Source organism: Bufo bufo, chromosome 4 (genome assembly GCF_905171765.1).
Source record: "Bufo bufo chromosome 4, aBufBuf1.1, whole genome shotgun sequence".
NCBI lineage: Eukaryota > Metazoa > Chordata > Amphibia > Anura > Bufonidae > Bufo > Bufo bufo.
In genome coordinates this window covers 450844014-450857178 of record NC_053392.1, presented here as the reverse complement: position 1 = coordinate 450857178, position 13165 = coordinate 450844014, and the positions used below count along the sequence as shown (strand labels likewise).

General features: G+C 43.5%; 1 protein-coding gene across 2 annotated transcripts in view; it reads left to right on the top strand.

Moving 5' to 3' along the window:
• The window catches only part of CEP170 (centrosomal protein 170), a 285415-nt gene extending 275944 nt beyond the window's left edge, over nt 1-9471 (top strand). For both annotated transcript variants that reach the window (XM_040429409.1, XM_040429408.1), the window contains exon 18: nt 8213-9471. In XM_040429409.1, coding sequence (XP_040285343.1) covers nt 8213-8496 — 284 coding nt within the window. In that variant the 3' untranslated portion in view covers nt 8497-9471. The remainder of the gene's footprint in view (nt 1-8212) is intronic.
• Nucleotides 9472-13165: the final 3694 nt, after the last annotated feature.

Here is a 13165-nt window from a genome sequence, read left to right as displayed (position 1 = left end):
TGTCTGCGCTGTCCATTTTGTTTCAGCGCCCACTGGCCCCCCTTGGTCCTGTCAAGACCTTCCTTCAGGGCGTGGCTCACGCGGTTCCCCCGTACCGCCCTCCGGTACCGCCCTGGGACCTGAACCTGGTTCTCTCAGCGCTCCAGGCTTCTCCTTTCGAGCCTCTGCGGACGGTTTCCTTGCGACTTCTGTCCTGCAAGGTTATTTTCCTTGTAGCCGTCACCTCTCTTCGGAGGGTGTCCGAATTGGCTGCACTCTCCTGTCTGGAACCTTTCCTAGTGTTCCACCAGGACAAGGTGGTTCTTCGTCCGGTCCCTTCCTTCCTAAGGTGGTCTCCGCCTTTCATCTGAACGAGGACATTGTTCTCCCCTCTTTGTGTCCTTCCCCTTCCCACCCTCGGGAGAGGAAGCTTCATCGCCTGGACGTTGTCAGGGCGCTCAAGGTTTACCTGGAGGTAACCAGCTCTTTCAGGCGTACTGACTTGCTCTTTGTGGTTCCGGAGGGGTCGCACAGAGGGATGGCGGCGTCCAAAGTTGCTATCGCCCGTTTTGTCAAGATGGCTGTTACTGAGGCTTATCTCGCCAAGGGCAGGGTTCCGCCCCTTGGTGTTACCGCTCACTCCACTAGAGCGGTCGGGGCTTCCTGGGCTCAGAGGAATCGGGCTTCTACGGAGCAGATTTGCAAGGCGGCCACTTGGTCCTCCTTGCACACCTTCACCAAGTTCTACAGGGTGCATACTCATGCGTCGGCTGACGCTGCTTTAGGCCGTCTGGTGTTGCAGGCGGCAGTTGATTGATGCCTCTGGTGTTGGTCTAGTTTGTTCTGGTCCCTCCCTTCTGGGACCGCTCTGGAACGTCCCATGGTTTCCTGTGTCCCCCAAGGAATATGGGCGAGAAAAGGAGACTTTTGTATTACTTACCAGTAAAGTCTCTTTCTCGCTCTTCCTTGGGGGACACAGCACCCGCCCTTCATTTGGGTTTACAGTTGTGGTTCTGGCTTGGTTGCCCCGTTGGGGCTTGACAGTTCTTTTTTCCGGTTGGTGGTTATCTTTCACTACTTGGACACGCAACTGGCAGTCTCTCTCTCCAGGCTGAAGGGTATAGCTGATGGAGGAGGGGCTTACACCTTTCACTTAGTGTCACGCCTCCTAGGGAGCAGAGCTATACCCATGGTTTCCTGTGTCCCCCAAGGAAGAGCGAGAAAGAGACTTTACTGGTAAGTAATACAAAAGTCTCCTTTTTGCATAACGGAACAATTTGCCCCAATAAATTATAGTGAGCACTCAATATAATAGGACATGTTCTATTTTTTGCGGAACGGAAATACTGACAAACGGAATGCACACGGAGTACCTTCCATTTTTTTTGCGGATTCATTGAAATTAATGGTTCCGCATACGGTCTGCAAAAAAACGGACACAGAAAGATAATTTGTTTGTGTGCATGAGGCCTAACTCATATTTATAAGTCATTTAAATTCCTGCCCCTTCTGGGCTTTGAAATCAAGGAGGTGGTCCTATCAGTGCTTGACAGCTGTTCCTGTATGTCATACGGGGAAGGTTGTCAATCACTTATAGGACCACCTCCTTGACTTCAAAGCCCAGACCGATTAGTAAAGTAAATGAATGAAATACAACTTTTATTCAATGTGATAACATCATAGTTAGGCTACATGCACATGAACGTATTTTGTTTCCGTGTCCATTCTGTCCGCATCAGTATGTCCGTTCTGTAGCCCCGCTAAAAAAATAGAACATGTCCTATTCTTGTCCATTTTGTGGAAAAGGATAGTGTCACTGGAAGTACGGGGAAGGAAAGACAACCAAAGGGAACCACAACTAAACAACAACAGACTAGGCCCCAAATCTAGGGCACGAAGAGGTCGCCTCCTAGCAATCACTTATACTCTCCCTAAGCTGCTAACAACATGTGCAAATTTCAAAGGTAGAAATGCACATGAACCTGAGACTGCTGCAACACTGCACCAAACCCTCAGCTTAGGGAACAGGGAAAGAGGCAACTGGCTCCTTCCAAAATGAAGGAGCTAGTGTCTCTCTGAGGCCTAGTCAGAAAAGACACACCGAGAAAAGGGATAAGGACTTAGCTTGAGATGTAACTGGAACAGGAGAACCACCACACAAGCAGAGAGCACTCCACAGAACTATCAGCCGCAGTGAAACAAGTGAGAGGCGGAACATATAAAGAACCACCTGACTGATAATGAGCAGCATCTGCGAAGGGGTGGAAACCTGTCACTAAGGGTTCACACGAACGTTTTTTGCCTTCCGTATATGGGCCGTTTATTGCGTTCCGTATACGGGCCATATACGGAACCATTCATTTCAATGGGTCCGCAAAAAAAACAATGTACTCCATGTGCATTCCGTTTCCGTATGTCCGCATTTCCGTTCCGCTACATTTTGAGTTTTGTCCTAATATTGTCCGCAAATCACGTTCCGTGGCTCCATTCAAGTCAATGGGTCCGCAAAAAAACTGAACACATACGGAAATGCATTCGTATGTCTTCCGTATCCGTTCCGTTTTTGCGGAACCATCTATTGAAAATGTTATGCCTAGCCCAATTTTTTCTATGTAATTACTGTATATGCCATACGGAAAAACGTAACAGAAACGGAAACACAACGGAAACAAAAAACTTAACAACGGATCCGTGAAAAACGGTCCGCAAAACACTGAAAAAGCGTAACAACGGATCCGGGAAAAATGGTCCGCAAAACACTGAAAAAGCTGTACGGTCGTGTGAACAAGCCCTAACAATGAAAACAAGAGAGATCTGCAGATAGACTCCTGAGTCTTCCGTCTATCTGAACTTCTAAGATCTCTCCCAGGGCCGGAGGTGACAGATAGGCATTGTTACAATGGATCCGCCAAAAAAACTGATGACATACGGACGTCATCCGTTTTTTTTGCGGACTGCAAAACACATACAGTCGAACGTATTTTGTTTCCGCGTCCGTTCAGTTTGTTTTTTTTGCGGATAGGATGCAGACCCATTCATTTCTATAGTGCTGTAAAAAAATGCAGCTAGTCAGCTGTTTGTTTTCCACGTCCGTTGTCTGTGGTTTCATTCCGCAAAAATAATAGAGCATGTCCTATTCTTGTCCGTTAGGCATATACAATGGACCCGCAAAAAAAAAAACAGATGCCATACGGACGCCATCCGTTTTTTTTTTTTTGCGGATCCGCAATTTGTGGACCGCAAAACAAATACGGTCGTGTGCATGTAGCCTTAGGCTACGTTCACACGACCGTATGTGTTTTGCGTTCCGCAAATTGCGGATCCGCAAAAAAAAGGATGACTTCCGTATGGCATCAGTTTTTTTGCGGATCCTGGATGGACTACACTTTAACAGTGCGATTATCCAACATTCAGGCTTCACATGGCATATAGCAGTGTTCATCAATAGTTTGTAGGGCCACTAGCTGACCTGCTGAGTGTATGGGTGCAGTGTGCATACTTTTGACAGTGGGGTGACGCTTCTAGGTCCCCACTGCAATACATGGTCAAACTGACAGCAGCACAGAGCTAGTAACAGCCCTGCAAATGGTGACACTGTAGTATTTTTGTTTCCAATGTGAGAGGGTGGGAGTTAGTGCACTCTCCCGTCCCCTCTTCACCACTTATCACTACAACCCACTAGTGCAGTAGGGACTGTATTTTTAAAACCTTTTTTTGGTTTGTAGGAATAACTAATAAAGATAAGTAATACGTTTATATATTTACTCCGTTCAGGTTAACACATATAGAAATAAAAGTGAAGTATTAATTAACCTGGGTCAAGATAGGTTTCATTGCCTAGTTAGGCATTAGTTTATATAGGCCTTATAATATAAGGCGCTAAAATATACGGGGCCAACAGCGGACGAACGGGGGGTCCTGTAGAAAAAAAAAAAAGTGCCATGGCATCAGTGGGGGGGCGCCCTATAAGGTAGGATAATAATTAGACTAGAGATAGCCTGATGAAAGGTCCTCTTTAAATCAAAAGGTTCATGTAAAAAAGCTGCTTAAACCCCTTAATGTCCAAACCGGAAAAGGCTTTAAAGGTTATGTACACCTTCTGAGGCCTTTATTAAGAATATTGAGCCTTTCTGTCAAATGATTAACTGCTTTTCTAACTGTGTGACTGGTACTTTCACGTTCACTTTGTGCTGGTCATCTAATAAACCTTATCTCTAAAATACTAAGAGGTCATAACCACTTATTTAAGCCACATTCTTATCAGTAAGATAAAAACTGAGCTATAATGATTGTTTATAGTGTCAGAGAGCAGAGATAAGGAGCCCACCATCTCCCCAACTGACAGAAAAGATAGAAAATCAAGAGGCTGCTACTAGAGCATCTCGGCTATGTACAGAAAAAAAGGGCTCTGTATTTTTAGCTCAAAATTAGTACAATGCAGTCATAAAATAATTGCTGGTAAAGGTGTACATAGCCTTTAAAGGCCAGGCACTTTTTGCTTTTTAGCACAAGGTTGTGGTTTAACAGTTGCATTAACGTTTTTAGCATTTTTTGTTTAGTTTGATTTGGGAAATACTGCGAAAAATCTTTAAAAAGTTTTTTTCAAACTATAGCTCCTTATTCTTTAAAGGGAGTCTGTCACCTACCTGACCGGTTTCAAAAAGGTGACATTGTTCAGTGGGGCACAAAGACATGACACAGATGTTACCCGTGGTTAGTTCTTCTGATGCTTCAAATCGCCCAAAAAGTTGTTTTTATCATATGCTAATGATGCGTCGCAAGTGCCCAGGGGTGGAGAGTTTTCTGAAAGTGCTCAAGTTCCTCCGCCTCACTCGCGCCTATCTCCGCCCCTCAGTAAGCTCAGGCCAGCCCTGTGGCTCTGTGACATCATATTTCCCTGTAGGCTGTTCGCGCATCACTGCTGGGCCCGGGCATGCGCACTGTTCTGCCCACTGTGGTCAGAGGCACAGAGATATGCAGTGCACATGCGCCAATTTCACGCCAGTAATTGGTGCATGCGCACTCCATATCCCTGTCCCTCTGACCTCAGTGGGCAGAAGACTGCGCATGCCCGGGCCCGTCAGTGATGCGCGAACAGCCTATAGGGAAATATGATGTAACAGAGCCACAGGGCTGGCTTGAGCTTACTGAGGGGCGGAGTTAGGCGCGAGTGAGGCGGAGGAACTTGGGCACTTTCAGAAAACTCTCCGCCCCTGGGCACTTGCGACGGCTCATTAGCATATGATAAAAACGACTTTTTGGGCAATTTGAAGCATCAGAAGAACTAACCACGGTTAACATCTGTGTCATGTCTTTGTGCCCCACTGAACAAGGTCACCTGTTTGAAACCAGTCAGGTAGGTGACAGACTCCCTTTAAATATGCCGTACATCTGAGGGTTTTTTTTGTTTTTGCTTTTTCATTTTTCTTCCCTATCTTCCTTGAGCCACAACTTTTTTATTTTTCAGTTCACATAACCATATGAGGACTTATTTTTTGCAGGACAAGTTGTACTTTCTAATGTCACCATTTAATATGGCATACAATGTAGTGGGAAGCAGTAAAAGATAAATCCTAATGGAATGGAATTGGAAAACAAATGCAAAAAATGCACCTTTTTATGGGTTTTGTTCCTACGGCGTTCCCTTTGCAGCAAAACTGACCTGTGCCCTTCATTCTCTGGGTCAATACGATTACAACTATACCCCTTATATATAGTTTTTTTGGTCTACTGTTTTATATTTTTTAACTTTTTTATATCTTTATCTACTGAGCTGTGTGGGGTCTCATTCTTTGCGGGACGATCTGTAGTTTTTATTGATACCATTTTGGAGTGTGTGTGCCTTTGTGATCACATTTTTTTAGGTAAGAGAAGCAATGAAAAAATGGCGAATCGGCCATTTTTACCCTTTTTTCCATTACACCATTCGCCGTATTGGAAAATAATTTGAATATTTTAATAGTATGGGCATTTTCAGATGCAGTGATGCCCATGCTGTTTATATATATTTTTTTATTTATGTATTTATTTCTTTATTCTACGGAAAGGGGGATGATTTAAATTTTGATATTTTTTAAGTTATTTTTTACATTTTTATGGTATTGTAGCTCATGTTTGAGCCTACAAAATGGTGCGCTTCCGGGTTTTTGAGATTTTAGATGCTGTGATCACACTTGATCATGGCATCTAAAGGTTTTAATGACAATGATCGGCATTATTGCAACAGTGGAAACACGCCAGCCATGGCACCCGCTTCACTCGCAAGCGGGAGCCATGTTTACTCATCGCTCCAGCGCCGTGCATGTATAGTTTGACATGAATGGGGCGATAATGTTGTTGGTTTAGGTTAGAGTGGAATTTTTTTTTCTTTGTATTTTATCATATATTTTATTTACTTATTCATTAATTTTTTGGCGCATAATATGTTCCCAAAGAGGTCATTAAAATACTTCTTAGGGAGAATGTCACTTTTTTTCTGGATTGTGCACTTTTTCCACTGTCATGGAAGCATCCAAAGGAGCCCCAGTAACAGGGGAAAACTGGGGGCATTGTACATATGCGGAGCTGATCAGGGTCTGTTAAGACCCAGCAACTCTGCTGTACCCGAGACATCCAGCAATCCTATGATAGCCAAATCTAATAAAGGAACCGGTTATGCTGCTTCCTCTTTTTACTGCATAATGCTCAATAAGCACTATGCACCAAGGAAAGAAGAAGGCAGAAGTGATAGTAAACCCCTTCTGTCTTTTCCTCGGGGGCCCCAGCTGTCACTGTCAGCCGGGAGCCAACCTGTTCCTGCTAGATTGCAGAAGCTTTAATCCTGCTCCATATATTTACAGTGTTCTGGATTAAAGCCCTGCACCAAGCACCATACGTATATGCAGGGTGGTCTTGGCATTTCTGGGGCTCCAAAGAAAAGTTATGTCTGGGGGCCCTAATCAGAACAGCCAGCCAGGAATCGCTGTTTCCATCAGTGATTCCCTGTCTGTCCACAACTGCAGATACTGTTGATAGCTATGGCCAGAGATGCTTCTACTTCTGCTGCTGCCTGAGGTGAACATTGAATTGGTGCCCCCAACCCCATGCCAAATTCTCTCTCCAATCACCCCCCCCCCAGCCCTACTGCTAAAGACATATTTGAATTGGACATTATATACGGCACTACATACCTGTTAGATTCAGTGATATCTCCTCTTTGTAGATGTTCTCCTCCCTCATCTTCTCCATTCAGAGTAGATCGCCATGACAAATTATTTTAGCCACATCTTGTCTCTGCAGAGTTTACCATGTAGACATTATTCCTCACTTTTCCGTCATCCTCCCCTTCCTGGTCCCCCAATAGTGTTTTGTGTCCCCCAGCATTCCCCCCTGTATTATTATAATATACCAGCAATTCCCCCTGTAAAATGTCTCAGAACAGTGCCCCCTGAATTATTTTAATGTCCCCAGCAGTGTACCGTGCATTAGTATGTCCCCCATCAGTGCCCCCTGCATCATTATAATGCCCCAATAGTGCCCCTGCTTTAGTATAATTGTCCCCAGTAGTGCCCCTCTGCACTAGTATGTCCCCCACCAGTGCCCAAATGCCCCCAGTAGTGACCCCTGCGTTAGTATAATGTCCCCAGTAGTGCCCCCTGCATTAGTTTAATGTCTCCCAGCAGTGCCCAAATGTCCCCAGTAGTGACCTTTGCATCAGTATAATGGCCCCCTGCATTATTATAATGTCTTCCAGCAGTGCCCCAATGCCCCCAGTAGTGCCCTCCTGCATTAGTATGATGTCCCTCTTCCCTAGCAGTGTACCAATGCCCCCAGTAGGGACCCCTTCATTAGTACAATGTTCCCCAGTAGTGCCGGCCAAGAAATAATAAATAAATAAAATGTACCTATCCTCCGGGCCTGAATTGTCTGTGATGCAGGCACGATGACGTGGCCTGGAGGCTGAGACTGAAAAGTGGGGACAGGAACTATAAACTTCCGTGCCCTGCCGTCAACTGGCACTGTCTGACTCGCCTGTCGCAGGGGCCCCATGCAATTGCGTTGTTTGCATGGTGGTCAGGATCGCTACTGCATATCTAGAACATCACCACTGCAGCTAGAAAAACAAAACTTTGAAAACCCCTTTAAATTGCTTGATTTGTTGTTATTACAGCTTCTCGAATGAAATTCATCTTTCAGTGCGATGTGTGCAAATTCAAGAAACACTGTATAATTCTTTTTTTCTTTTCTTTTCTAGTAATTAATGCAATGATCGATCCGGATGGCTCACTGGATGCCCAGAATGCCCTAGGATTTAGTACTTCCCTACCCTCTGTACAGTCAGCGCTGAAAGAAAGTTACTCATCACACACCGTCATTTCACTACTACCAAGCCATTGTCAACGTGAAAGCAGAACCAGTCGGCAAAACATTAGATTTACTTCTTCGGACATGGATGGTTCTGAAGCGAATGCTCATTTTGGTGTAACATTAAATAGGTTCAATCCTGATGGTAAAGAAGATTCTACTTTACATGAATAGAGTTTTCCTTGTGTTAAAACATAACTGAAACCATTCCGGTTTCAGCATGTAACTTGTACATTTGTAGATGAAACTGTTAAAGGGGTATTCCAGGGTATAATTTTAATTAAAAATAGGGTTGGAGTGGGGTGAAAAAAACAAGCAATACTCAACAAGTCACTGGCTGAAGCTGTGATCAGCTGAGTGGACAGTCCAAGCAGATTCTGGTGCATCAAGAATATCCCTTAAAGCAACACTGAACTTACTACTGCACTAACAAAGACAAAAAAAGTTATTATTAAAGGGGTTCTCCGCTTTTCCTATAGTGTTGACCTCTCCTCAGGGTAGGTCTTCAAGATCAGAACGGTGAGGGCCCGACTGCCAGCACCCCTGCTGATCAGCTGTATAAAGAGAATGCAACCCTTGTACGAGCGTTGTGTTCTCTTCACTGTTTACCTCCTCGCTGTCGGCCCCGCATCAGTGAGCAGGTTTAAGTACAGCTCCGCCATCCCATTCACTTCAGTGGAATGTCTTCGTCCTATTCACTTGAGATGTCCCAGTGAAGTGAATGGGATGGAGGAGCTTTAGTTACACTGCTTGCCGCTGCCGTGTCAACAGCGAACCGGTAAACAGTGAAGAGAACACAGCGTTCGTGAATGTCTTTTTAATATAGCTGATAGGTGGGGGTGCTGGCAGTTAGGCCCCAGCCAATCTTTTATTGATGACCAATCCTGATGATAGGTCATCAATATAGGAAAATTGGAGAACCCCTTTAAAGGTTATGGGCATCTTTGCGTCTTTTTTTCTTAATGACTTGCATATATTATGTGATAATAATTACAATTCGTTTTAATTAAAAATTCCAAACTTTTTGTCTTCCTGCTACTGTTTCTGTTTCAGTTTATTTTATTTAGTAGTCAAGATGTCCACTTAGGCTACATTTACACAAACGTATTTTGTTTCCGTGTCCGTTATGTTTTTTTTGGGGATAGGATGCAGACCCACTCATTTCAATGAGTCCGCAAAGAAAGCACACGGACAGCACACCGTAGCCCCGCAAAGAAAAATAGAACATGTCCTATTCGTGTACGTTTTGCGGACAAGGGTAGGCATTGTTACAATGGATCCGCAAAAAGACGGATGCCATATGGAACGTCATCCTTTTTTTTTGCGGATCCACAATATGCGGACCGCAAAACACATACGGTCGTGTGAATGTAGCCTTAAAGGGAACCTATCACCTCCTAAAAACATCCCAAGCCAGCAGCAGTACCTGAGAAGGGGCAGGGAAGGGGGCGTGGTTACCGTGACTTGAAGCAAGGAGGCCGGTGCCTGGGTGACTTCAAGCCTGACTAGAGAAGCGCGCCAGCAGGGGAGTAAAGAACGTTTTAACAGCTTTTGCTTCAACTACCTGCAGGAAGAAAATGATAGTTACAAACACGCTGCTGGCTACTCTCAGGTACTGCTGCCAGCTTGGGATGTTTTTAGGAGGTGACAGGTTCCCTTTAAAAGATCGTTCAAGAAAGTACAGATAAGGGTGAAGAATGACCTGTCATACATATTTCACTCTGAATGCAAGTGAACAGTGCAGTGTATGAGAACATAGTTGCAGAAGACAAACTGTTGATAATATTGAAATAAAACCAAGTACACATAATAAATGCAATTCAATTAAAAAGGTGTCATAGCCTTTCATTTTCAAAACAAGATTGGTGGATACAGCTGATCACAGCAGCACCTTTTATCTATACCACATCAAAATCTGTGTGCTTTCATGTGATATCTCACAGTAACAACAGATTCCACCGTCTCCCAAGTATACTTGTCAGCAGATTATTTTACTTTACCTTCTGACGTTAAAAGGAATATAATTAAGCAAAGTAGATGACATATAATGGATTTTATGCATTAGTATGAGTAATGTATCCAATCTCATTTTAGTGAACATGTTCTATATGTAATTTCCTTATTCTACCAAATATGAAACATGCCAGTTTACAACCTAAAAGCACCTATTAAAGGGGTAGGTTGACATTAAGCCTGTGTATAAAACAATTGTAACATTTATTATGAAATCTTTTAGATAAGCTATTCATGCAAAAGGCTGTTGAGATTTAAAATAAAAATACATTGCTGTTTCAATTTTTTTGTCTAGCGAAAATTTTACATTGTTTACATTGAGCACATTGTAAATGCAAAAAAATAACGCAGCAGGTATGTTTATTTAAAAAAATATTTATAATGTGTACATTCTTTAACAAATTGTTGCAAGAATTTGAAAAATGTACTTTTTGACATCTTATAAAACCACTAAATGTATTATTATTATTATTTTCTTGGTAACCGCTCACAACCGTTAGTCATATAAACAAGGTTTTTATGAAGATTGGTGCTTTCTGTTCCAGTCTTGATATCCCCTGCACTACCGGAGGATATGCCTAATTTATGACGAGGCGCAGGCTTCATCATAAATTAGGTGCATCCTCCTGTTGTCCGTGCGTCTAAAAAGAAATCTACAACAGCTCAGAGCTGCCGTAGATTTCTGACTTCATTTACGTCAGAAAACTGCCGTGCATAATAAATTTGTTGGGGCAGCTAACCACACCCCTTCCAACCCTTGTCATGCCCCCTGTCTGAAAAGTTGCGAGGGTGGCGTAAAAAGTGGGAGATCCAACAATTTTTGAAAAAGTCTCAAACACATACAGTAGTTTGCAACTTTTTAACGCCACTATCTCCCCATAATGTACATGAACTTTTCATATACTGTATGTAGATAAACATAAAGTGTTTTTAAAATCTGCATACATTTGTAGCCTTGAATTTTGCTTGGACACTATGTTTATGTGAAAATTCATAACAGTAAAGCATGAAACTTGGAATGAACTAAACCACGAGATCCCGAGCCACCAGCCATTAGTCTGTCCTGGATGTACTATCAAAGGTAAGTTACTGCAGTGAGCCACACAACAGTAGGTATAAGGGTATATTCACGCAGCAGTGAAGTTTATGCAGATTTTCTACGCAGACGTTCATGTGTTACTTGTGATTTGCCCCAGATCTTACACTTTGCAAAGAGTGAAATCTGCACTGAAACAATTTCACACAAAAACCCATGCTCCATGTACATGGGGTGGCACGCTGTAATTTATCTGAACGAAAATCTGCAAATAATCCGTACCATGTGCATATACCCTAATGCAGAGATGCTCAATCTGTGGCCCTCCAGCTGTTGCAAAGCTACGACTCCCAGCATGCCTGGACAGACTACAGCTATTAGGGCATGCTGGGAGTTGTAGTTCTACAACAGCTGGAAACCTGCAGGTTGGGCATCCCTGCCCTAATACATAAAATTGATCTAAGATCAATTTACACCATTGCCCATAACAACCATCGGGCTAGAATAAGAGCTAAAATTGCTGGTTGCTATAGGCAGTGCCAGATACACCTTAAAGGTCTTGTACAGGGTTAAAATACATGCATGCCTTCTTCTAGAAACAATGCCACACCTGTCCATAGATTGTTTCTGGTACTGCAACTCAACTCAATTGAGGTCAGTGAAGCCGAGCTGAAATACAGCACACAACCTGAGCACCAGTACATGTCTTACTCTCTGCAAGACCCAAAAGATGCATTATAATTTACTTCTTAAAGGGATTGTCCAAAAAAAAAATGTATTTGCCGCCAGCAACCCATTCTAGAATGTTACTAGGACAGGTTGTGTCCAGCTGCATGGGGGCAGGGCCTCGCTTCACTAGCACTGTGCTCCAGTGCTTTCATTCAGTGTACATTGTAGTGGCAGTACAGTGTCGTTACAGCTTTTTCATCCCATTCAAGTGAATGGGAGGAAAAGCTGTAATTACCCAATACCACCACTACAGCCGCAGGTAAACTAGAGTATGCAGCGCTTGAGAGCTGTGGTTTCTTCAAGCAACTGACTGGTGGGGGTGCTTAGAGTCGGTCCCACACCGATCTGATATTGATGACATATCCTGGGGATAGCTCATAAATATCGCAAAGCCAAAATACCCCTTTAATCATTGCCACTACCTGTAGGGAGTTAATACTTGCAAACATATCATTTAATGTGTATTTTAATGATACAATAACACATACTACATGTTCTGTAACCTGTTATCTTCAGTTCAGTGAATAACTGACACAATTTGTGTGTTAGGCCTCATGCACACGACTGTGAATAATGGCCGTGTGATGGACGTCTAAGTAACGGCCGTCACATGGTCGTTTTTAGCACCAATGAAAGTCTATGGGGCTATTCACATGGCCGCCAGTGAATAGCGTCCGTCCAAATATAGGACAAGTCCTATTTTTGGCAGTTTTCACGGTCAGACGGACCCATCAATGGTTCACAGAAGATATCACAGCAGCATGTCCAGTGGGACTTTTATTGGGGACCAGAGTGCACACGCAAATACGACGTTTCGGCTACGCAGTAGCCTTTCGCAAGTGTTGAGAAAGGCTACTGCGTAGCCGAAACGTCATATTTGTGTGTGCACTCTGGTCCCCAATAAAAGTCACACTGGACATGCTGCTGTGATATCTTCTGTGAACCATTTATGTCTATGGGACGGCGTTGGATTGGTTGTCCCTCCACAGCTGGTGCATTCCAGACATTTTGTGCTGCTCTACAACTATTCTTATCACTCCATTGAAATCAATGGGACAGTTTTTA